Here is a 23,766-nt window from a genome sequence, read left to right on the forward strand (position 1 = left end):
TACATCATCCATCTTACATCATCCATCATCCATCATCATCATACATCATCCATCATCCATCATCCATCATCCATCATCATACATCATCCATCATACATCATCCATCATCCATCATCCATCATCATACATCATCCATCATACATCATCCATTATACATCATCCATCATACATCATCCATCATCCATCATACATCATCCATCATCATCATCCATCATCCATCATCCATCATCCATTATACATCATCATCATACATCATACATCATCCATCATACATCATCCATCATCCATCATACATCATCCATCATCATCATCCATCATCCATCATACATCATCCATCATACATCATCCATCATACATCATACATCATCCATCATCCATCATCCATCATCCATCATCCATCATCCATCATCATCCATCCATCATACATCATACATCATACATCATACATCATCATCATACATCATCCATCATCCATCATACATCATCCATCATCATCATCCATCATCCATCATACATCATCCATCATACATCATCCATCATACATCATACATCATACATCATCCATCATCCATCATCCATCATCCATCATCATCCATCCATCATACATCATACATCATACATCATACATCATCATCATACATCATCATCATACATCATCATCCATCCATCATCCAACCATCCATCCATCATCCATCCATCCATCAATCCATCCATCATCCATTCATCCATCCATCCATCCATCCATCCATTACTTACTGAACAGTAAAATCTGATGCAAAACAGGTAAAATGCGTTTTCTGTTTTAGCTAATGCTGTAATTATTTAGGAACAGATCAGGGAAATTAATAAAATAGAAAATCTGCTACTATTTTTTAAATTTATTTCCAACTTTTTTACTCGTCTGGATCTTTAGGTTGAAAGAGAAGTTGTTGTCATCATCATACATCATCCATCATCCATCATCCATCATACATCATACATCATCCATCATACATCATCCATCATACATCATACATCATCCATCATCCATCATCCATCATCCATCATCATCCATCCATCATACATTATACATCATCATCATACATCATCCATCATCCATCATCCATCATACATTATACATCATCATCATACATCATACATCATCCATCATACATCATCCATCATCCATCATACATCATCCATCATCATCATCCATCATCCATCATACATCATCCATCATACATCATCCATCATACATCATACATCATACATCATCCATCATCCATCATCCATCATCCATCATCATCCATCCATCATACATCATACATCATACATCATACATCATCATCATACATCATCATCATACATCATCATCCATCCATCATCCAACCATCCATCCATCATCCATCCATCCATCAATCCATCCATCATCCATTCATCCATCCATCCATCCATCCATCCATTACTTACTGAACAGTAAAATCTGATGCAAAACAGGTAAAATGCGTTTTCTGTTTTAGCTAATGCTGTAATTATTTAGGAACAGATCAGGGAAATTAATAAAATAGAAAATCTGCTACTATTTTTTAAATTTATTTCCAACTTTTTTACTCGTCTGGATCTTTAGGTTGAAAGAGAAGTTGTTGTCATCATCATACATCATCCATCATCCATCATCCATTATGCATCATCCATCATACATCATCCATCATCCATCATACATCATCATCATACATCATCCATCATACATCATCCATCATACATCATCCATCATACATCATCCATCATCCATCATCCATCATCATCATACATCATCCATTATACATCATCATCATACATCATACATCATACATCATCCATCATCCATCATCCATTATACATCATCCATCATCCATCATCCATCATCCATCATACATCATCCATCTTACATCATCCATCTTACATCATCCATCATCCATCATCATCATACATCATCCATCATCCATCATCCATCATCATACATCATCCATCATACATCATCCATCATCCATCATCCATCATCATACATCATCCATCATACATCATCCATTATACATCATCCATCATACATCATCCATCATCCATCATCCATCATCATCATCCATCATCCATCATCCATCATCCATTATACATCATCATCATACATCATACATCATCCATCATACATCATCCATCATCCATCATCCATCATACATCATCCATCATCATCATCCATCATCCATCATACATCATCCATCATACATCATCCATCATACATCATACATCATCCATCATACATCATCCATCATACATCATACATCATCCATCATACATCATCCATCATACATCATCATCATACATCATCCATCATACATCATCCATTATACATCATCCATCATCCATCATACATCATCATCATACATCATCCATCATACATCATCCATCATCCATCATCCATCATACATCATCCATCATCCATCATCCATCATCCATCATCATCCATCCATCATACATCATACATCATACATCATACATCATCATCATACATCATCATCATACATCATCATCCATCCATCATCCAACCATCCATCCATCATCCATCCATCCATCAATCCATCCATCATCCATTCATCCATCCATCCATCCATCCATCCATTACTTACTGAACAGTAAAATCTGATGCAAAACAGGTAAAATGTGTTTTCTGTTTTAGCTAATGCTGTAATTATTTAGGAACAGATCAGGGAAATTAATAAAATAGAAAATCTGCTACTATTTTTTAAATTTATTTCCAACTTTTTTACTCGTCTGGATCTTTAGGTTGAAAGAGAAGTTGTTGTCGTAAACCAGGTAGAAAGTGCTGATAGAATCCATTTTAAATAATGGTTCGCTTGAGAAAGCGCAGGTCTCAGTTTGAGCTATCAAGATGGAACCGTCAGCATTAAAGGTGCTCTCTCTTTGTTTTCGCAAGCCACCCAATTTCAACAGGCAGCTGAAATAAACAAGATTGCTGGACAGCTGCCTTGATGAGTCAGGGCCGTGAAGTGTGAGGAGATACAACTCACAACAGTGACCTGACAGAGGTTAATGCTTGCCAAATGAGTCTGCTCGCTCCCTACAATGGGAGCACTCAAGGAGGACAGAGTAGCTGGGACTGTAGTCAGCGTAAATCAAACGCTTAGAGGTGCCTACAACACGCTCACACACACACACACACACACACACACACACACACACACATATATGCAGGCACATGCACACACACACACACACGTAACTGGTAGATTGCACAATTCAACAAGAGCAATGACAGCTGCCTGGTCTCCTCAGAGGCTATTTTGCGGGAGGAACATTAGAGGGAAAATGGAAAAGGTGGTTGTGTGAGAGTGAGCATATGTGTGCTTATGTGTGTTTGAGAGAGTATGAAATAGAAAGGACACCAGAGAACCTTCATTTCAGAGCAATAAAGAGATGTAGAGGCGTAGGCTAATACGGCTATTTCATAACTGATTCTTGGTTTCAGGAGCAGAGGGTGCAAAACCATTTTCAGAGTACCATAGATTTTATTCAGCAGTCTTTTATATTTAATTGTACTGACTGGAGGATTTTATGCCAAGTCGTTACATATCTGATTGTTGCCCATTGCTCAGATGAAGCTATACCTGTTACAAGATTTAAAGTGCCCTTGTTGATGATTTATTATTTACCTGCTGTGACTTTGTAATATAACTTTTCCAACATGAGGGATTTATCAGCTTTTCTATGATACAGTAAATACATCTGAATTCTGTTAAAGTTCACTTCTTGTTAGGTCTCCCATTTGAGCTAACTCGGGTAGAATAGTTAATTTTTGTAGAGTTTGATACTAAAAGTCTGTTTTCACTTTCATCTGCTAAAAAGAGAAATTTCCTTGGCACTAGCACTAAATCTGATTTACAAGACTTGATCTACTTGGACAGCCAATCAACGCCAAGGAAACAAAATATTCAAAAACGTTGAACCCCAAGTAAATACAGACTGAGGCTGGAGTTTTAGGAATAGGAAACATCTTGCTGTTAATTAAACCAATGTTTGTATATTTATTGGTGTGTAGTTTTGGATTAAAGGTATAATATGCAACTTTCAGAGTAGATGTCCAGTAGATGGCGCCAGTCTCAACCAAAACAACGCAGTCTCTTCAGTACACCACTTTCCCCCCCTCCTCTCCCTCCCCTCCATTAGTCCTCTGACCGAGGGAAGACGTTTCTACGACTGATCTCCATTCAGATATTCATCCCTAAGTTGATTGGGCTTTTATACTACTGGTATGTTCGTATTTCATTGAAGGTTGGTTCTCCTTGAACTCCGCCATTATGCCTCTTCTAACAGCATCCCTGAGTGGACGGGACTGTCTCTCTTCCCCCTCATGCTAACAGTTGAACAGGTCTTTGCCTGCTTTTTGATTAGCTGGAATTTAGTCGGGGTCTGCATTTCCTATGGCGACGACCGATGTTTGGCTTCATAACGACTGTTCAGAAACTAATGGGTGACATCACTGAGACTACGTCCATGTTCTATACAGTCCATTGAGCAAATTGATTTTGAATGAAGCAGAAAGTTTGACTACATTTGAGATTATACATAGTTTCTGTCTGTCTTAAAAAAATGGACAACACAAAAAGGCCCCAAAATGTCGAAAATCTTAAAAGGAGAACAAAGCGGGAGAACCAGACCTGAAAAATGTGTGCAATTATTTAAATTAAAATGCATGATTAAAAAAATAATAATTCATAAAGCGGAAGAAAATCATCAACTTTGAAGAGTGTGGGTTAACGGAGATAAATTAATCATCAAAACAAACAGAGAGAATTAAGATTGTTCATCAGTGAGGCCTCAGAGGAGACATGTCTGTGTGCCGACAGACTTACAGAGACGGCACTGATAGAAGACCTCTCATGCACTACTGAGAAACATCTTAGTTTTTAAAGTAACAAGTGTAGCTGACATGTCTTTGCACCTTTAAGACAATACTGACAAATTCCACACAATCTTTTGACCACTACTCTCCATTGTTTAGGCTGTGCCACATGTGACTGTCAACTCATTCATAACAGCTGATCCTTCCTGGCGGCAATCAGGATACGTTTACATGCTCACAAACACAAAACATTCTTCAAAACTCCGATCAAAACTGGGATTCTGAAGTCCATGTAAGCGCACTCAGTGATTGCAGTGAAAAATATGAAGAATTTGAAGGTCTGATATGATACAAATCTGTGTTATCTGGCTTTTTTTTCTGGCTGCTCTTTTAATAATTATAACCTTCAGAAAGTTTGTAGTACTTTATGTAAGATGTCTTTTTATAATGCTGTATTTTATGAAACACACTGATATAGTAGGACACCAATATTACGGCATTGCTGAATCAACATGAATGTCCTAAAGCGTGATGATGGCGGAGCTTCATCATGGCGCTGTAGCGGAGCACTATGAAAAGGGCCTCTGTCTGCTCCCTGCACTGCGGTTCATCCCCTACTTTGCTTAAAGCACTGGCAGCTTCATTACGATAATAATTGTACTCATCAAAGCTGGGTCATTACACAAGTATCAAAATAATATTTGAGCAGGGGCTTATTATTTCATCACATTGATTCAATTAAAATGTCATTTTCATCATTTCCAGTCATGACTTGATTTAAAACATACAGTCAATGTTGAACTAATATGATGTTCAACTCAATTAACATTTATGAATGAATTCCTTTAATTCAGGGAACACTTATTAAGGGTAATTTTGTACAGGTAGTAAAGCTTTGTCTTGTAATTAAAACTTTGAGAAAGAGTTTTCAAGGTGACAAACAGGATGTTCAATGGTCTGTTTAAACTTGATTTGAAAATGTTAAAAAAAAATAAAACAGGGTAATGTGTAATTAGCATTTCAATAGCTTCAGGAAAAAAAAGAGTTTGCAATGCTTTTTTGGGTGTTCACTAATTAGCAGTGTTTATTCAGATTTTTATGGCTGCCATCAGCCTGATCAGGATGTTTAGCCCACTGGCTACCAATCACCTCCTGAAATCTTTCACTCGTTTGATATGAGGAACACATCACATTATCACCGGGGGTAAAATACTGCTCTGAGGAGGAATGAGGAGGAATATCTCTCCCTGTTTGCAAGTCTACAGGGATGCCCCTGACTTCCAAATTACATATGAATGTGGAGTTAACCGAGACATCTTAATGAAACCCTGCATTTCTATTGCTTTGGTCTACATCTGTCATCTACATCTTGGTTTCACTCTGCTTGTCTAACTGTGGATTCTAAGAGTCCGGGTTCAGTTCACTGCTCCGTGGATCAATGCCCTTTAGTTATTTTTCCTTTGGCTAAATTGTTAAGAAGAAAACAGCGAGTGTTTGCTCTTCTTCACTGACCTTTGTACTGAGGTGGAGGGAAGAAGCACTCTGTGGCAGAGCTGGATAGATGAGCCACAACCGTCTCCAGAAGGTCAGCCAGCACTGAGCAGAAAAACAACAAAACACAGACACAGAGATAAGAGTAATGTTAGGACAGCTACAATAAAAGCTTGAGTTCAAAATAAATCCAATTTATGAATTCAAATACATCAGCTTTGCTCGGATAACTATTTATAGAAGAAGGGGGATCACATCCTGTTCTGTACGTTGTGAAGCATGCCCATTTACACTGTAAGTGACCCAGAAAGAAACCCTCCCTGTGAATCATACATGTTTAATGAAACAATCTCTGAGTCTCTGGCATCAAAAGAAAATGATTCACTTGTCATCGTGAGAGGTCAGAAATGAATCAGTAAGGCAGAGAAACCATCTGCGGTCACTGAGGACCTTATTACACAAATCAAAGGGAATCACTCTGTAATGAGGCAACAACATGTTGAAAACATATTGTTCTGTTTTTTATATTCAGACGGAGATACACACGTGTTTGACATGTAAATGTCTTTAGTAAACAAACTGCAGCGCTGCAAAGTACTGTGTTGAAATGATTGAATCTCATTGAAATGGATTTTGAAGTGCTTTTCATTAGCCTGTGAATGCTAATCAGAGAATTGATGTCCACTCTCTACTGAGCACACGCCTCAAATCAATCTTCAAAGTGTGATTACCAGAAATAATAATACATCCACCATCCAGGTTATTATGTAGGTACACCTGCACAATCTAATGCAATCCCATCAAACAGCTCTTCTATGAATACTACCTTTAGATTTAACTGAAGCTTGTGCAGTCTCTGATATGAGTGGGCTGTCAATTATTATTCTAAATTAAAACATTAATTCAAACCTAGGGGAGAAAGTTTACATTCGAAAACGTTGGAATTCAAAATATACAGTCCATCAGCGTAACAGGCTGTCCGAAGCGGTATTAGCAAAACTTGACCATTGCATGCACTCTTGACCTCAGTAAACAAAGGCAGTAATGTAGTGGGAAAAGCAACCAGGGTGTGATTCAGGAGATGTAAACTTACATGAGGGATACTCGTCTCTCTGCAGGCAGCAGCCCACTGCTTTAATGGAGAGACACAACTCTCCAAGCTGGCTCGCAAATGTTTGTGTTCACCAGGAGAACGGTGCTCTTGTCAGGAGGTAGTGTTGTTATTAAAAAGAGAGCTGCACTCGATTGCAATCAAGTTCAAAGACTCGAGTTTCTTGCCCATTTGTTTTTTAGCTTTATTTAAAAAAGAAATGGCAATTGAGATGTCAATGAAAATGCAGATCGTCCAAAAGCAGTTTTCTTAACTCTGGCCAAATAGTCCCGTCTTGATGATGCCCTGGTCTACCTATCATTGCTCCTGCTGAGTCACACACATTGTTTAAGTGGTGGTGGTTGTGATCATGAATTAATTTAAACATAAGACACACATCTGCAAAATTAACAAAAGAGTCGAAGGTCAATAAATGATACTTGAAGATGCTCCTGTGAAGAAGCACAGAGGCAGATGAGCTGCATTACAAAATATGAACTAATAGAATGGGCTTACTGTTGATGTTATTATAAACATGATATATAATGTAATGTTATATAATTGAGTTTTATGTTGACTCTGCTTTGTCTCAAACGATATTTTTGCGAGCTGTAGCGTTCTCCCTGGATTTTTTTTGTTGCCTTAATTAGCGGAAAGTCAACATATAACTCTACAACTTCAACTTCAAATAACTTAATTTATCCGTTAGGAACTTCAGTTGTGTAAAAGAGCATCAGCGTGCACACGGCTCAGCACAAAAAAACTAACAAAAACACACATGTACGAGTGGCTGTATTAAAATCATGATAAATAGGTCATAAATAATTGTTAAGTGAGGTTAAAAGAGTGGTGTTAAAAATAAATAAATGGATCAGTCATTCATGAGCCTGATGGATGTAGGCACAAAGCTTGACATGGCTCTCTTAGTCCTGAAGGAGAACTCTGCATGCTTCTGTAAAAGCATTCAGCAGCGTGCATCGATGTGACAGTTTGCCGGATGAGAAAACAATAAGCGCTGATCATTTTGCAATTTAAGCGATTTTCAGCACAAGTGAACGCATCTCATCGACGAGCTTTTGAGGCAGCACAATTAAGCATCAATAAACTGACGAGATGGGGAGATATTAAACAGGCTCTTCTGATTAGTGATGAGTGTTTTGATGAAGAGATATTACACTTCATCGTTTTTTGTCTTAACGCTGTGTAGATGACACAAGGGCTAATCACAGTGCCTTCAATAAATGACAGATGAAGAAGGATAAAGTCCTCAAATGGTACACATTCCTTCATTGCATGTTTCTTAAAAAGTAGGCTTTGTCTGATTAATTATATGCCACTTCTACATGCAGAGGGGAGCAGAGCAGATAATACCTCTTGATGATGTTCTTCCAGTAAAAAAAAAAAAAAAAGCCTCTAAGTGAGCTCCACGGAGCCGAGAGAGTGTGTGTGCGTCCACAGGCTGAGTGCAACAGTGTGCTGATGAAGGGAAGCAATCACGGTACAGTGTGTGCATTAATGGCAAGACTGTGCGCGCTCATTTGAATGTATTTCAGTCCTCCTTGAAATCACAGCGATTTACTCCCACGATTATAAAGTAGGCGTCAGTGCCATTTTCATAGTGTATGTCAATGGCGGTGAATGAGGAGTTCTTAAAAGGTTCACGGGCATTAGATCTACGTGATCTCAGTGTGGAGGTGTGCGTGGGGGCACCAGCAGCAGCACACATCAAGGAGACATCAGCAGATAATGTAGTGAAATACAGAATCCACACTGCAGTACAGGAGAGGTTTTATCACTTTAAGTTACTTTTTTTTGTTTTTCATCATTTCTTTCCAAATCCTTTGACATATTTACTTAGCTAAGACGCAGCGGAGCCAGTGTAAGCACACACATTGGATGAAGTGAAAACCTACTGCTGTGGTGAAGCGGAGACGGACCGAACACCCATCTTGTGGAATTTAGCAGTAAGTGGAGGTTAAGACTCAAAATATCCAAAATGCCTTGTAGTTGAGTCAAAAAACAGATTTCTTGATTGGCTCGCTTTGCTTTGCTACAATAAGGAGTTATTGAATCTAATTTGATGTCTTTATTTCTTTACTTTTTCTTCAAAATGTTCTGTTTTACTTTTATGCCTCACTCAAATTAAAAACTCATTCACATGCTGTATACTTATGGACAAAAACGCTGAGTTATCTTTGTAATCCACAGCTACTCAGTGAACCATCTCACCCTTTCCAGTGAAGACGTTGGGTTTGGAGGTCATGACTCTGCAGTACAGTCTCCTACAGTACTCCATCCAGCTCGCCTTTTTCTTTGCGTCTTTAGATGAGGCCAAAAAAGCAGCGATCTCAGAGTCTGTATGATGGGGGGAAAGAACTGTAGGTTAAAAAAATCACAGTAAAGAACCAGTTACTCTTGGAAACTTCAACCTCTTCTCTCTTACCCTGGGCCTTATGGTCGATCTTTGGTGGGTCCAAAGTGTAGCAGGGAGGTAGAGGGTAGCTTGAAAACATGGGCCAGGGGTAAGGATCTCCTCCCTGGAACAAGCAGAGACATTTAAACACCAAAGTGCATCTATTATAAACACATAAACATTTGTTTTGTCTGCTGTAGAAGTGCTTCTAGACATTTTAAACCTACATCATTCATTGAGTTATTTTCTTTCATTTACTGCTGTATTTCACTGATTAGTTTCTGTAGCAGTTTATGGGCTTGCCGGGTTATTGATGTGTCATTTTGTGGGATTGTTGGCATTTGTAATTAACGTCGTTAGAGGAAGAATGTGCTACTTTTTGATCCAGTAGATGTCGCCCTTGAGCGCCAGCATGAAACCAAAACAACTCATGTTTGGCGACACCTCCACTCTCCTCCAGCGACAATTGTCGACAGTTTTGACTCAGTGTGACATTTACACAGGATATACAGGATTTCTACTTTCTTTATGTGAAAAATGTTGCACACTGCCTTTAAAATTGTCCAAACACAATGTTGTATGAAATTATTTGAAACAATATTTCAAACATTTATCAGGGTACAGCGATTTAAGGAGTCAAGTGCCAAACTGGTATCATTTTATCAAGATGCATTTAGTCGTATTTCCCTAACTTCATTTTTTTATCTTTCTGTTCTCATTTTCTTTCCTTCCTGCTTCATAACAGACTCACTTATTGCTGCACTCATTAAGCTCTTCATATCTTATATTTAAAGAAGCACAACTTTTGACTCATAGCTCAGCATGTGACTTGCCAAAAATAATGTGCTCTACGTGTTGATGGGGTTTAGGGAGCAGGCCTCTTTATCCAAATTGTCTGTGCAATCCGCTCATGATAATCCCCGCTGGTATTTGAGTCTGCCACTCAGGTGATGTGCTGCTCTTGACAGTGCAGGACCACTTCTATGTGTGTAAGGCTCTGATGATTGTATAGCATCCTTTAAAAGCTCTGGGACTCACTTCATGAGGTGATTATTCTTCATTCAACATGAAGTTGAGGTACTTAAATTTAGACGTTCATCCTTGAAGGCAATACTTAAAGATAGAAGAAAGAAAGAAAGAAGAACACAATCCAACTTTTTTTTAAATTCATTCTACCTTTTGATGTTTGTTCTATGCATTTTTACTTCCAACATTAAGGTCTAATGCATATAGGATTTTTTGCAATATTAATAAGCAGTATGTTGCATAATATGCCTTTAACACAATTATTCCTCATCATTTCTCACCAGGGGAAGAATTATGTTTTCCATTCATTTTATAAATTCACATGATCTAAACAGTAAACAGCTTCCTCATCTCTGTATTCCAAACAAATCAGAGTTAAAAAAAAAAAACAGTCTGGTGCAACATGAAGGAAACCCTCCCTGAACTCATTTACACTCCCACTTTTAGAAATCTCGTTCGCACCCTTTCCTTGACCTCAGAGTAAATTAGTGTCTTGTTTTCTGGCGGTGTAAACAACACCTAAATAATTGTTATCTTTCCCAAAACATGCTGGGTGAAAGAGGCTGCAGGCTTCAGACGACGACAGATATAAATTACATGAAGCACAAACCGAAAATAGAAACAGACGATCTGGTTTGTGGTAAAGTGTTATCCTATAAACTGTGAAGACAGAGTTTGACTGAGGCTGTAAACTATTTGATTAAACTGGATTGATGGTTTAGAAATACTCTAATTTGAGGATGAAAAAAGAAGCCGTCTAATAATTTACTAACTGCAATATTCTTATGTAGGTTTTTTCACTTTCTTAAGACGGAAGAGGAAACAAAGTACTTTAACGCAACATGATAAGAAGCATTTAAAGATGGAGTCAGTAGCATTGTTTGTTGCATCTTGTAGACACATTCAAACTGGGCCTCTCATCCTGGGCTCATCCCCACTAGAAGCACACACTCACTGCAGGACGTAGAGTGTACCTACACTGCAAACTACTCTAGCACACTGATGTTTGGCACCTGCCTGTTTAACAGAACATCATGTCCGCAGGTAAAAGCCAACACATGGTTCACCCTCGTTTTGGAACAAGCTTTTCTGGCAGCGCAGAAACACACCAGCTCCCCGCTTAGAAACATCCCGTGTCAACTAAAACAAACCAAAACATCAAAATCCAGACAGAGGATAGAGTCACTGCAGACACAGTCACACAGTTTTTATTTTATTTTATTTTTTATTTAAGAAAAACCAGCTTAAACCAGTCAAAGACACAGATACACTGCAAAAACTCAAATATTCTCAAGTGTATTTGTCTGATTTCTAGTCGAAGGTATCTTATTACTCATTCACCTGACAAGTCTAAAAACGTCAAATATTCTCACATATTACTTTTCAGAAAATGTGTGCTCAAACAGGCCGTTTGGAGATTTTCCCTTCATGACATCACAAAGGGCAGTAACCCCTCCCCCAGATGGGTGACACTCCCACAGCTAGGTGTTTGTCCGTCCCTCTGAGTCTACCTTCTCACCGTAAACAATAGGACATGGAGTGAGAAAACCTAAGTGACACATCCCCTTCCAGAGAGGGGGCGTGGTCAGACACAGCTCATTTACATATTTAAAGCTACAGACACAGAAACACTGACCTCTTGCAGAGCTCGAGGAGGAAGCTTCCTCTCAGATGGACCTCCCACCACGCTGACACGGACCAGAATGTGATTCCTCTCCACGGACAGACCGTCAATGATGAACTCCCTGAGAAGGCGACACAGAAAGGGAAATGGGATCAGACAAACATCACTCACTTGTCTCCGGATTTTACTTTATCAAAGTTATTGCTCAGAAACATGATCAAACACGACAGCGTAAAGGGGCCATTTGTGGTAGTTGAGTTTCAGACATTTTTTGTGCAAATCTGTATAATTTATGTGAATATTTGGAAAGGAAATTATGAGCTTTGACTTGTCAATTGACCAGTTTCTTCTGAGAATACATTTTTAAACACTAATTTGAACACAATGCAAAGACACTCCTTTCTTTTACTTTTAAGTGAACTTAAGTCTCTGAGACTTGTATCTTGTTTAAGTTATCTTATCTATATATCTTAATTTGAATTCACTTTTGACATGTCTTAAAGGAGGTGTTCACACATTCAACAATCTCATGAGGTAAGTACGTCGGACATCAAACTATCACATTGAAAAGACGAACATTGAGAACACACTTGACAAAAGTACAGAAGGACCGAAACTTTGTGATGTTTCTAATAAATTGGTAATGCCGAGCAAGAGTTTTTTTTTTTCCTTTTGAATTCACTTTGTCCTAAAATGTTCCTAATAGGCTGCCATACATAATGTAAAGTTATTCTCATAAGGTTACGTTAAAGAAAGGACTTATTTTCTCATATTTTTCACATTCATTTGTGATCTTTTATCCTTAATATTTTCTGCTTCAATCTCAATAAATATCCACGTTTCTTAAGAACATTTAGGAGTTTCATGAAGACAATAGGCCTGACATATTATGTATAGTAACTATAGCTTAAATCTCCTTTTTAGTGGGTGCCATCATATTTTTAACAGACAGAGAAATGGAAATCATTACGACCTACCAATTCACCAACACCATAAAAAAGTTCCCCAATTAGTCCTGGCTCAGATAACTTTCTTTGAACGTCTTCTGAAAGACTTTGTGCAGAGTTTGAAGCCTGTGAACGACTGTATCGTCGCTGAAGGGAAGTGGGAAAAGACTGAGAGAAGGGTGACCATGTTAGAATTTTAGATAAGATCAGAGAATACTCCAATTATTAAGGCACTTTAGGGTCCAAGGGTGTCAGCGTTGGTGGATCGCTCTTTGAGCTGAAGCAATTTCAGCTTGAAAATTGGTAATAAAAGGGACTCTTTTTTTTTAAACAACGGTTTTACCAAGGGATTGTTTGTCACAAAGTGTAATTTGCATATATCACTTTGTGAATAAAACAAAAAGAGTAATATCAATGCGTGTTTAAACTGCAGGGGTTTGAATAAAACACGCTGATCGCCCTCACAAAGTACTTTTGAATTTTCATGGTTTCAATGATTTCTTTTGAAAGGCGAGAGAGCAAAAAGAGAAAATTGGAAAATAAAAAATCATGAAAAAGTCAAATGTCAGGAGGAAGAATCTGAGAAACATTGAAGAGAAGTGAAAAGAATGTGAGAAAGAGAAACAAAAAATGATATGCTGATGTCTGTGATGATAATGGGCCATGAGGAGACGAGAGGTTAGTAATGGGAGATGGGAGAATAAATTAGCAAGTCATCACTCTTCTAAATGCAATGTGAGTTGGCATTTCAAGGCCATTTTCATTCACGGCTCTGCCAGCCATTACCAGGAGAGAGGGGCTTTTGAATACCCACTTTCAAAAATGGCCCTTTTTCACTCGCCTTCCTTCTCGCTTTAATCCATTTTTATTTGTGACAATGAAAACAAACAAACAATTTCTCATACTGAGCAATGATTACATTTGAAAGTGTTCTGTCATATCAGGGTGATGTAGAGACGAGCAAAAAGCCTCGGCTGAACTGAGAGGGAGAGAGAGAGAGAGGGAGAGAGAGAGAGAATATGACATGTGTGCATGTTGAGTGCGCTCGATGTGGAAACTATTGAAATGTCTAAAGGTCTGATAAATTAGCCGTCAGTTTACCTGCCTTAAACTTGACTTTCTTGGAAATCTGTGAGGGCCAATTCAAAGTCCTGGAAGCATATATGGTTGGACTTTAATAATGGCCCTGATGGTTACAAATGCAACATTTTTCCTGAAGTATAGCTGACCCCTACCTCAACCTGAAGCTCAGATCAGAGAAATCAATCAAATTTACAATGTTTCAAACCTATTTATGGGGCTGTAATGTCTTTATTTGACATGACAGTGGATAGAGTAGGGACTTGGGACAGAGAGGGGGGAATGACAGGCGGGAAAGGAGCCACAGGTCGTATTTGAACCAGGCCCGTCCAATTGAAGGACTATAGGCTCTGTAAACGTGGGCGCCGCCTTACCGCTAAGCCAACCCAAGGCTAACAATTCACACATTTTAAACACCTGTTTACTTTCCCACAGAAACCGTATCATTAAAATCTGAAACAAATCCAGATAGTTTGTCATTTATAGTGAATCACAAAAGTGTGTGAGGAAAAATAAAGAAAAGGTCATTTAATCAGATTCAGACTGGTTTGTCTGTCCCTGATTTTAAAATGAAGTCTTGACAGCTTGGGCACTTTTTTTGTCTTCTGAGCGCTGGATGAGAATATAAAGATCCAGACGCTTCACAGAGATGTTGGTAAGAAGCAAAAACGTCCAAGAAATATTTCAAGCATGTAAAACACAAACTTTCTTTCTTCAACACTTGAAGACAAAAACTGGAGACAACTTATTAATTAGATCAACTTCAAACCAGAATAACTATTTACTCCTACTTTGAGAACTTAAACTGAGCAGCTCAGTCTGCGTATAAAAACACTCAAACATGAGAGGGATGATGACTCTTTTGTCTCGCTCTAATGAAGACAGCAAATATCATCCAAACTTTTTCTCTGAACATTTAAAACGAGTCAAAGAGAGATTTACTCACAAGATCTGTCTTTGTTTTCAAATATATTAAAATTAATTAAATTATACAGCTGGCAAAAGCCTTTGTTTTTCCCTTTGTTAAAATAATCCCATGAAAAGACCCAAAAACAAAGAGTCATTAGTTTGTCTCTCTATAACTGCTTTTTAATCCATTAGAAAAAGTAATTACTCTGTTAGCATGAAAGACAATCAACCTTTAAGTTTGACTCATAGCAATAAAGTTTAATGTATTTCTATTTGGAGATTTATGGCAGAACTTTAATGAAAGCCAATGAAAACAATGATGTTCTTTGTTTTTGCATGTTCGAAAGGCTGGAATGATAATCTGAAGTGAATAACGACAAACTAAACAGACTATAGATCGTTATGGCTGCGTCCCAAATCGCTCACTATTCACCATATAACCATACTCTATATAGTGCACTCATTGTATCCCATAATGCATTGTGATGCTCACTATCCAAGCAATATAAACCATCATGCATGGCGATTTAAAGATTTTTAAAAGCTGGCAGAAAGCAGAGTTTGACTCGACTGATTTCAGACGGATGAGAGGAGCGACCAGCGTGAACACAGAAACACTCTTGATTTCATTATTGAGGGAATTTATCTGAAATCAAGTACTGATGATGATAACAGACACGAGACCAGAGTCAGTGAGCGGAAATAAATGAGTTTTGGTGCAAAAAAATATGTTCAATAATTTATTAAAAATTCTATATTTTATATTTATTTAGCTGTTTGGTGAAAATACTTCTACTATAATATAAGTTATCACTGAAATTCATGCCATTATTTACTGTTACTATTGATCTACAGACGGAGGTAAGCTGCACTGTGTAGTTGTGTGACAGCGATGACATCACTGTCTGCGGCCACGAGTGAGTGAGTAGAGACTGAAATGTTTTTTATCGTGCTGAATGAGAGCACTATGTAGTACACTACATTTAACACCCTATATAGAGAGAAGGGAGTGTGTGATTTCAGACACAAACTACGACTGATTTTCTAAAGTAATTGAAGTGATAAATAATATTTTTAAAGCATGCATTTTTAAACTCTATGTTTGTCCGTTCTTACCCCTCGCTGGAGACCGGCTCAGTGACGTCCTCCCTCTGACTCTGCAGCAGCATGGAGCAGATGTTGTACTGGCTCTCCAGCAGCAGGAAGGAGTCCAGATTACAGCAGAGCACACTGAGCAGTCTGCAGAAACACACACACACACACACAGAGTACACATCAACATATAGAGAGGACTGGCATTCTGCGATACAGCAGCACAGAGCGGCTCAGACTCTAATGCGGTACACACTGCACAGCGGGGGAGGAACCTGCAGACAAAGACAAAAGTCTCCATTTGAATTGTTGGATCAGTCAACAGAGTGTTTCCCCCCACCAGCTCACTGCTGCCAATTGTAAGCTTTGTTAAGTAGGAGGCCTCGGGGAAAGCTTCATGGCTCATTTTCAATAGCTGGTAATGACACCGAGCTCATGCAGGCTGTTAGGCTCCTGCAGCATTTTGAGATTCACTGTTTTAACTCTGCTTTGTATGACTCAATATCCTGTAGAGAAGAAAAGCTTCGAAAACTCTTTTGATTAAGCATCAGGGATTTTTTCCACTCCAGCGTTACTACTGGTCACACATTTAATGGAAACTTTTTTTTTTTTGAGGTAATTATCATGAATAAAAAGGTGAAGTGGTGATTAACCAAGCCCCAGAAAGTCCAAATGTCCAATTCCAACATAGTTTTTCTGATCCCACGTGTTTTAAAACTACACAATCTCCATTTTTTAATCGTTGATTTTATCGAAAAGCACAAAAGCTTTGAGAGGGTTCTCCAGTCATATTTTAACCCAAAGTGACAGTGTTTCAATTCCAATTCAGCAAAATCTGATGGTTTTGAAGTCTTTTTGACCTTACAGGTACTTTCATGTCTCTAACAGAGAGCAGAGGAGGTGACACCGTCTACATTGCACCAGCATAGTAGTAAAGTGCCAAAATACCAAAGCTTTTTAAAAACTCTGGATTTCAGTCATATTTTTTACCCAATGTATTTTTGCAATTAAGACAGTTTGCCGTAGTTTGATTACAACTTCTGGTAATCATCGAATACAAGAAAATGATTATGACAACCTTAAGTCCAAAGTCAAATAGATAGAAATGTATCTAATATGTTGAAGAGAAAGAACAATCCTCTGACTGAAATCTTCTCTGTTGCCTGTGTTACCTCCTGCCAGCTGGTACGGCTAAACAATCTGGCAACTCCAAAATATATGAAAAGCCTCCGCCAGCTGTTCTCCACATTTCCTCAAACATAAAAAGCATATAAGTGCTCATTAGAAAGGTCCCGCATGTGTGACACCTGTGTGCAGCAACGATCAGAACGATATGGTTATTGTTGAGCGCCGGCCTGCTCTGCTCTCCAAACACTTACTCATTCAGCTGAAATGTTCTTTTGAACTATCAGGTATTCATCTAAAAGGGCTCATCATTAAGTCAGCAGTGATACCAGGTGGACTTTAATTAAATCACCTTTTTCTTCCATTTTGTAAAGTACACGGACAGTAAATAAAAGTCCATGGAAATGTGCGTTTTATTTTGTTTTTTGCTAAGTTTACAACACGGTAATCTGAACAGAATTCATACACTTTCTTACAGAGAATAAAAAATGTATGAATTAACATGTTACAGTAGCTGCCTCCGCCTGTTTCCGTAAGGGATGCACCGATTGTAAAAATCAGGGCTAGTGTCAATACTGATGTTTAAAATATCAATTCAGCTGAGTGCTGAGTTGTTATTACTTCTCCCAGGGAACTCTGGCTTCCTCCCATAGTTAGTTTAATTGGTTGACTCATAAATTGGCCCATAGTTGTGAGTGTATCTGGTTGTTTGTCTCTAAATATCAGCCCTGTGATTAACTGGCAAACAGTCCAGGGTGTACCCCTTCTCTTGCCCAATGAGGCCTGGGAGTGGCTCCAGCCCATCTGAACCCCGAATGGAAAAAGTGGTATAGACAATGGATATAAGATCTTTGTAAATCTTTGTGTCTTGTTTATCAAATGGAGTCCTAGTCTTACAAACTGCATGTCACTGATCTAAGACACACGACTCCCACACTGCTGATGTTTTCATTCATGTCTGACCATGAAAACAAATCACCGTTTGTCTTTTAGGTGACTTTATCTGCCCAATAAAAAGCCTCTACTCCGAATCAGCAGTTAGCTAGTTATATTAGCTTTCCAGCATTAAATTGTTGGGCCACAAAATGTACACATCAGGTACTGACATCAGTGCATGCAACATCATTTGCCTGAGGGGGCGATGATGTTCAACTGATACAGAGTTGCATCCCTTGTTTCCATTCACTATGCCTAATGCGAGGCTCAAGATACACTTCCTGCTTCAATCATCATATTTGTCAAAAATGCATGAAAACTTTTTTACTTCTTTTTGGGGGCTTTTTTATGCCTTTATTGTGGAAACAGGACAGTGGATATAGTCAATAACATGCGGGAAAGGAGCCACAAGTTTCAGACTGTAGCCCTGGCTGCCCGCTTGGAGTACACGGGGCGAGCGCATGGAAATGTTTCTGTATCTTTTAAATCAAACTTTCAGCATAAAATCGTGACTGTGTATTTGTTAAATGTGGTTTTCAAAACATGACAAAATGCAAGCCTTTCAAAAAAACATCTATCCAGTTTCAGTTTTGCTCCTACTTTGCACTTGTGTAGTTTATCATAACTGTGATTGTAGGCACTTTTATATTCAACAGCTTTTTATCCTTCTATTACCTTCCCACCATTTTCCACCATAGAACGTCAACGTCAATGAAAAGAAACAGAAATGTCAGCGTCATTTTTAAACATTTAAAAAGCGGTTCAAAACAACTCCTTCCTGCTTTGCACTAAATGTCACTTCCATTTCTAATAGCATGTGTCCTCGCCCTGACATGAGATGCAGTGTTCGTCTCTCTCTCTCTCTCTCTCTCTCTCTCTCTCTCTCTCTCTCTCTCTCTTTTAAACAGCTGCCTCCTCCTTTCCTGATGTTGCTGGGCAGTAGCTTTTGGTTTCTGTTTGGCTGACAGCTCGACTCACTCGTGCTGTCAGCAGCACAGTGTGAGGCTGAGAGTCTGACAGGCCTTCTGACCTCTCGCTGTTGGAAACAAAGCAGCAGGGAACCTTTTACCCTAACCCCCCCCCTCACACTCTGTCTCCTTGATTGGTTTCTACTATCAACTTGGGTGAAGACTGACTTTACAATCAGAGGTCCGGTTGTCCTCTGAACTTTTTCACTGTTACCTGTAGTTACCTAAAAGGTTTTTACTTACATAAATCAATCAATAAACCATCAGAAAGTAGTGCCTGATGACATAAATGAATGGTGTGTTTGTTTTTCTTGTAAATTTTGTTTGTTTGTTTTTTTTTAAACCAGCATATATTCACAGCTGCCAATCATCAAGAGGGCGGGCCTTGCATAATATAAATTTATTAGTAGGGCTGCAAAATGACTCCCAATTTAATCTTTTATCCCAATTTGAGGATTCATTAAAAAGTCTTAATTTACGGGGTGCAGATGGCCTGGCGGTTAAGTCATGTGCCATGTGCAGAGGCTGGGTTCCTCCAGGGGGGGCAGCCCGGGTTCGGGTCCAACGTTCAGCTCCTTTCCCACATGTCATTCCCCACTCTCTCTCTCTCTCTCTCTCTCTCCTGATTTCCCTCTCTATCTGCTGTCCTATAAAGACAGAACCCCCCCCGGTCTTGTGTTCTGGCTGCTGTGCCCGCCGGGGCCGGCAGGACCGTCGCTGGCCGCTAGCGCAATTTCCAAGATCAATTCTGGAAGAAATCTCTGAATCAGTTGAGGAAACGGCCTCGTGTTGAAGTAAATATGTCTGTAAATGTAGAAATTGGTGTTAAAAAAAAGATCACAGAATTAACCGGCTGAACATGTTGAACCTGAGTATCTCCACATTATTTTAGACTTGTTACGTCTAGACTTCTAGTAACTTTCCACACAAGGACTCATGAGTCAAAAACACAGAGGCTGGACGGAGAAGATTATGTTAAACGATTCAATCCATCTCACCTGAGAGCTTAAATTGCCGTCATTCATTTTGACAAGACACTACAACTCACTTTATCTCGTGCTGAAAGACGGGCATTAGAACGCCCATTCATGACAGATGATTACTCCCTTCATGATGTGGCCACACATGCATCAGAGGACACGTGCACAAACCAATCAGGAACAGCAATCTCCTCGGCGGTCTGACTAATGATCACGCTGCTGATCGATTAGTCATGCCTGAGATAAGATGCAAATGGTCATCTTTATGAAGGCGCCATCAGGGGGGCTTATTTCACCGACAGTCAGGAGAGCCTGTTAATATCATTAAAACGATAAAAGCAATGCAAAGAAAAACTTCTGCAGATGTAGGGAATGTGGAAATGCAGAAAACGTGTTCATCCTCTAACAGTTCACAAGAGCTACCTTTGTATTACCCAGAGGGATAAAGTGTTAACTTCACGACTCTTTGCTAATGAAAACAAGTACTTTAACTTTAAAGAAAAGGCTAAAGGCTTTGCATTTATCAACATTAATTAGAAGCTGTATCAGGGCTCCTCACAACACCATGAAACTGAACTATACCATGGGGAGATTTTAAAGCGTCATTATGGATACAAGGCAAGGCGCTTAACATCTGTCACGTTAAGACGCCACAATTAAAACTTTATGAAGTATTTGTTTTATTTAAATTTGTCTTAATCTGTTCCTATTGAGATTAATCCGTCTGGAGATGCAATACGAAGACAAGTGAACCTTCTCAGATTAGAAGCAAAGCAAGTTTCATTATTGTTAACTGCACAGAATTTGACTGCAGGATCATTTGTTTCTATTTACATGTATCGAACAAAAGAAGCCAAGATCATTTCAACTTCCTGTTCTGACTGGTTAGAGTCAACTTCATTGCTGCTACTTGAGCCTCACAAGTACACAGTTTGATGAGCTGTTGGCCCTTTTAGGCTCATCTCAACTTTTTAGGAGGATTTCCTTTAAAGCGGCCATGTTTAAAAAAATCCAATTTTACTGTGTTTTTTGAACATATATTTTGGTAACCTGAGAGTCTACTGACCCACAAAATGTGAAATAAACCCATCCAGTCCTTTGTTTGTGGTCTGCATAAGTCTTACAACACAGAGAAAAATGCTCTGTTTCAAACTTGCTCTCCTTGTGATGTCACAGTGGGATTCTGGTAACAAAAAATCCCCTCTCCTCCCCTGATATCTCCACCCATGGACTCCACCTCCAGCCTAGATCAAAACTTTTGTGCAGGTTTGCCATTTTTATTCTTGCTAGCGAAGGAGTGAGATCTATGGGGAAAACTCAGGGGGGCTCGTTACATTTAAAGAGACACACACACCAAAACGGAGCGTTCTGAGAGAGCTGGTTTATACAGGGTCACAAACCTCCTCTGGTGCTTGATTCATGTTATATTTTGACCAAAGCACAGCACAGATGTTTCATTTAGACCACAGGGGACTGTTTGAAAAGGTGGCTAATATGTCCTCTTTAAAAGACACTGACTACATGTATCCTGTCCATCATGTAGTCTGTATCTATAGCACATCATCCATTGGCTGAAATCTGGTTCAACACCAAGCAGCAACCTCTGATCTTGAAAAATGAAGCCAATGCGGAAGTGCAAAGTCCTGCAGTTCATCGAGTGTCCACTAGAGGCTGGATCCAAGAGCCCCAGAAGTCACATACACACCACATTCAAGTCTCAGGTCAAATGTATGACTAGGCGGATATAGGAGTTTAGGAGAGGGCTAAGTGGTTGCTAACTGTCACTGTTGAGCATTGAAGGTTTGTCATAGTTTCTAATGTTCCTATTTGAGTTGCAATGTACCTGATTTCATTCACATATGTCAGGTCTACATGTTGAACTGAGAAACTCTGTACACTCTGTAAACAGAATCTTTATCGTCTCTAAAAACTGCTGCTACGATAAAGACCACGACAGCATTTTTGCTCATCCTTCGCCCGGAGGCTGTCAGAGCTAACAAGATTTGTTATATGTGTTTCCTTCCTTGTCTCATTGCTGTTGCATTTTTTTTTTAAAACAGCAGTGACCACATTTATAATAACGTCTGTAGTGCTTAGTGGAGATTTTGCTGCTGACACAGAACAAAATCAAATCAAATCATGTGTGAAGTTCTGCACCAGCACACACTTGACATGTTTCGGAGCCATCAGCAGCAGAGAGAGGGGAATAAAGGCATCCAAACAATTCAGACAGGAGAAGAGAAACGGGGGGGAAGAGTGGCGGTTGCCATGAAAACAAAGAGGCTTTCAGCGAGCAGGGAAAGGGCTGAGGGATTTTAGCTCTCATTAGCTCGTGGAGATCAAGAGGGCTGGAAACTGTGGCTTCTTCTTCGTCTCTTGTCTTTTTTTTTATGTCAGGGGGGTAAACTTCAGGAATGCTCAGTGCGTGTTTGCTTGACAGTGGTGATTAAACATGAGATGAATATTTTAAGGAAAGAAGTGAAGCCTCTGAAGGACCAAAAGTTAAGACAGTGCTGAGTTTGAAACTTCTTCAATGTTCTGACAGTTGCTGTAGTTGTTTTTTTTGGCTTTATTCACAATATATCCTTATAAGAGACACTAGAAATAAACTATTCTGTTGTTTAGGTGGACGGATGTGTTGACCAAACTCTGTCAATCCACAACTGAAAAGAGTTCTGTACAACTACAAAGTTTGGTCACAATTTTTTGTGCCTTTATGCCCATTTAAATAAAAACTTTGGAGCTGTTTCATATCTGTTATTCATTATGTAGAAGAATTTATATATCAACACCTGTCCAAATTATCAAAGCCAGGTCCCCTGACCTTTCCATCTACTGTCGTTATTTAATGATAAAGACTTGCAGTGTGTGATTGTCTGTATTTTTTTTTTTTTTTAACGATTAATTTTTGGGCTTTTTGCCTTTACTTGATGGGACAGTGGACAGAGTATAAAATCTGGAAAGAGAGTGAAGGAAGGAGCCACAGGTCGGACTTCAATCCAGGCCGCCCGCTTGAAGGACTAGTGCCTCCTTACGGTACATGGGGTGCGACCTAACTGCAAGGCCATCTGCGCCCTGATAGTCTGCATTTGACCTCTGCTGAAGCCAAGTTACAATCTCTTTCTGAAGGTTCACATACAGTCAAAGTGTAGGTTTACTAAAAGTACATAAATATCGATTGTTAAAATACTCTAAATACAATCTGGAACACA

General features: G+C 39.1%; 1 protein-coding gene across 1 annotated transcript in view; it reads right to left on the reverse strand.

Moving 5' to 3' along the window:
• Positions 1-23,766, reverse strand: part of tbc1d32 (TBC1 domain family, member 32) — an 81,147-nt gene that overhangs the window by 27,368 nt on the left and 30,013 nt on the right. Inside the window, exons 24-28 of the mRNA XM_020637064.3 lie at positions 16,570-16,692; positions 12,530-12,638; positions 9,898-9,991; positions 9,684-9,809; positions 6,386-6,469 (exon numbers count right to left, since the gene is read on the reverse strand). Coding sequence (XP_020492720.2) covers positions 6,386-6,469; positions 9,684-9,809; positions 9,898-9,991; positions 12,530-12,638; positions 16,570-16,692 — 536 coding nt within the window. The remainder of the gene's footprint in view (positions 1-6,385; positions 6,470-9,683; positions 9,810-9,897; positions 9,992-12,529; positions 12,639-16,569; positions 16,693-23,766) is intronic.

This window comes from Labrus bergylta, chromosome 15 (genome assembly GCF_963930695.1).
Source record: "Labrus bergylta chromosome 15, fLabBer1.1, whole genome shotgun sequence".
NCBI classification, from domain to species: Eukaryota; Metazoa; Chordata; class Actinopteri; order Labriformes; family Labridae; genus Labrus; species Labrus bergylta.